Below are 2329 nucleotides of genomic sequence, written 5' to 3'. Positions count from 1 at the left end.
GTATGTATAATGCAATAACAAGTGCAAGCGCATTGTCCGACTTCATTTTAATTTCTGTATTCGTCGTAAACGTCCGTGTATCAGTCCGCATACTGGCGCATTACACTACGTCTCTGTATGCAGTAGTTCGTTTATATGTTGTCGGTATGTAGATTTAAAGCTGAGCTATCAACTAAACACACTCACTGAGGTCTGGCGCGTCCATAGTTTATAGGTCTATTGAGCTGTAGCCTGGATTCTTCTTCGTCTTCGTACATGTGTGGTATGTATTAGACCGTAATATATGTGCATGTACCGTATACAATTGACCGTTGAATACGCTTGTATACATATACTGATATATAATTATTCTTATTCCTACCAAAATCTTAATATTCTGTGCACGCAGGTAATGGACAGGAATTGGAAAGTGGATACCAACGGAAAGTTAGACTCAAAGCTAATGTTGTCTGCGGTAAATCTCCCCGGGAATGTTCATGTAAGTACTTCTGCTATCGGTATGCCTATATCATTATTTTTTATGTATGATATAAACATATCCCGTCATATAGGCTGCATCCCTGTACGTCTCTCAAACATACTTGCACATTTACCGGTACTGAACTCAACCCATTCATATGTCTATGGATATTCGGAATGTTAATCAATTCCTGATGAAAAATATACGCTTCTTGTGCCTTGATGTCAGATTGTTAATTATACGGTGCATGCTCAGATATGAGCATATTCCGTTTATATTTTTTTGGATCTGGTTTCGTCTGCACCGAACCAGATCATATGTACTTAAAAATCGGTTAAAATTATACCAAGGTATTTCACATCATACTTTTAATCATCTGTTATGCTGATAGAAAGTCAGTATTGTCTTATTTTCGACTTTGCCTATGGAGCGGTAGTATTTTTCTCTACTAAACCGGACAAGCGGACAAACTTATCGTTTACCCCTGTTGCAATCGTACAGAATTTCATGGCTTCACACCTTCCCACTGACATCGCCTTTTCCATTTCGTAGCGCCGAAGGCAAGCAGAAGATGAACTGATGATGCGAGAATTTTTCATAGAACATGACGTTATAGCTGTAAGTGTACTCTATCGGTTTATCAGACATGTACGCGAGTGCACATATCCATATTCATATATATATATATGTATGCATGTATGTATGTATGTATGCATGTATGTATGCATGCATGCATGTATGTATGTATATATGTATATACATATATATATACGCTGTACGGCTGTACGCATTCGTTAAAACTTCCTGTCTCCTGTCCTCTTTCGTGTCTATGGCTCGTCTGCTGCACCTGCTTTTGCACGCAACTTAAGACTTCTATTTCTGCTCTGCCTTTGGCCCTATAGTTCTCACTGGGTGCGCTCTAGTAGTGGCCTCTATTCGATTCGCGTGGTTTACTATCACACTTCTTGAATCCGAAGTCTTGAACCCGTTGCGTGTGTATGGTCGTGCGTTTTAATGCACTTTTCTAAGGTTTAGGGTTTTTCTACAGCAGCTAGCCTGAACCTGTCCCTTTCCGTTAGATCAGTACATACTAATAAGACTAACTCTCGTTCCGTGTGTTGTGTCTGTGCATGTGTGCATTCACAGGCGGAGGTACAGTCATTATATCAGGACGGCTCCTCAGCGCTTCATAGGGTCAAGTACTCTGCCAGCGTAAGTGACTGTAGCGCCGTCGTACTGACAGGACCTCATAGAGGTTGTCAGATGGCTTGTGATTGGTTTGATTTTAAATTGGCCGAATCGATTTTTAACTTTAAAATCAGTCGCATCAGGACGATCTGTTACTAGCAATACTTTCGGACGTTGGTAGAGCTGTTGATATACAGTCCCGAGATTGATGGATCAAAGTGCCAATGACTGATAGACTATTTATGTAATTTAACTATTGATAATAATTTGACTAATTATGTAATTTTGCTATTAATGATACTCGTTGAATTTAAAACTTTTTTGTAATTTAGCTATAAATGATAGTAATTTAATTTTAACTACGATTTGATCAACTTCTATTTGCACACATCTAAAAGTTGGCGACGGCTGTTATCTATGCATTATCAACACTATCCACAGTTGAAGTACGGCACTTTCTACAAAGCGAAGCCCGCATTCATCAAACGGACCAAGACACAAGCGAATGTTTTGCCGTGTGGAGTGTCAATGATTCTCGGCAACAACGGCTATTGCTGGATTGGGTATGTGAACATTTGAGCACATATACACAGCTTACGTCTAGGTGTCGTGAGGAGAGTGTGTAAGGGTGTGTACCAATCGGTTTGTGCCCAATTCCGAACGAGATGGACACTATATATA

General features: G+C 39.7%; 1 protein-coding gene across 1 annotated transcript; it reads left to right on the top strand.

The window, feature by feature from the left end:
• Positions 1 to 391: 391 nt before the first annotated feature.
• On the top strand, positions 392 to 2211 carry SARC_14480 (hypothetical protein; the record flags this gene model as incomplete). Its single annotated transcript, XM_014291385.1, has 3 exons — positions 392 to 478; positions 1013 to 1078; positions 2090 to 2211. Coding segments are annotated over 3 exons (275 nt in total), but the record flags the coding sequence as incomplete, so codon positions are not given.
• Positions 2212 to 2329: the final 118 nt, after the last annotated feature.

The sequence above is a fragment of the Sphaeroforma arctica genome (genome assembly GCF_001186125.1).
Source record: "Sphaeroforma arctica JP610 unplaced genomic scaffold supercont1.4683, whole genome shotgun sequence".
Lineage (NCBI taxonomy): Eukaryota > Ichthyosporea > Ichthyophonida > Sphaeroforma > Sphaeroforma arctica.
Note: the sequence above shows the minus strand (reverse complement) of the source record. Positions and strands in the feature narration are given on the sequence as shown.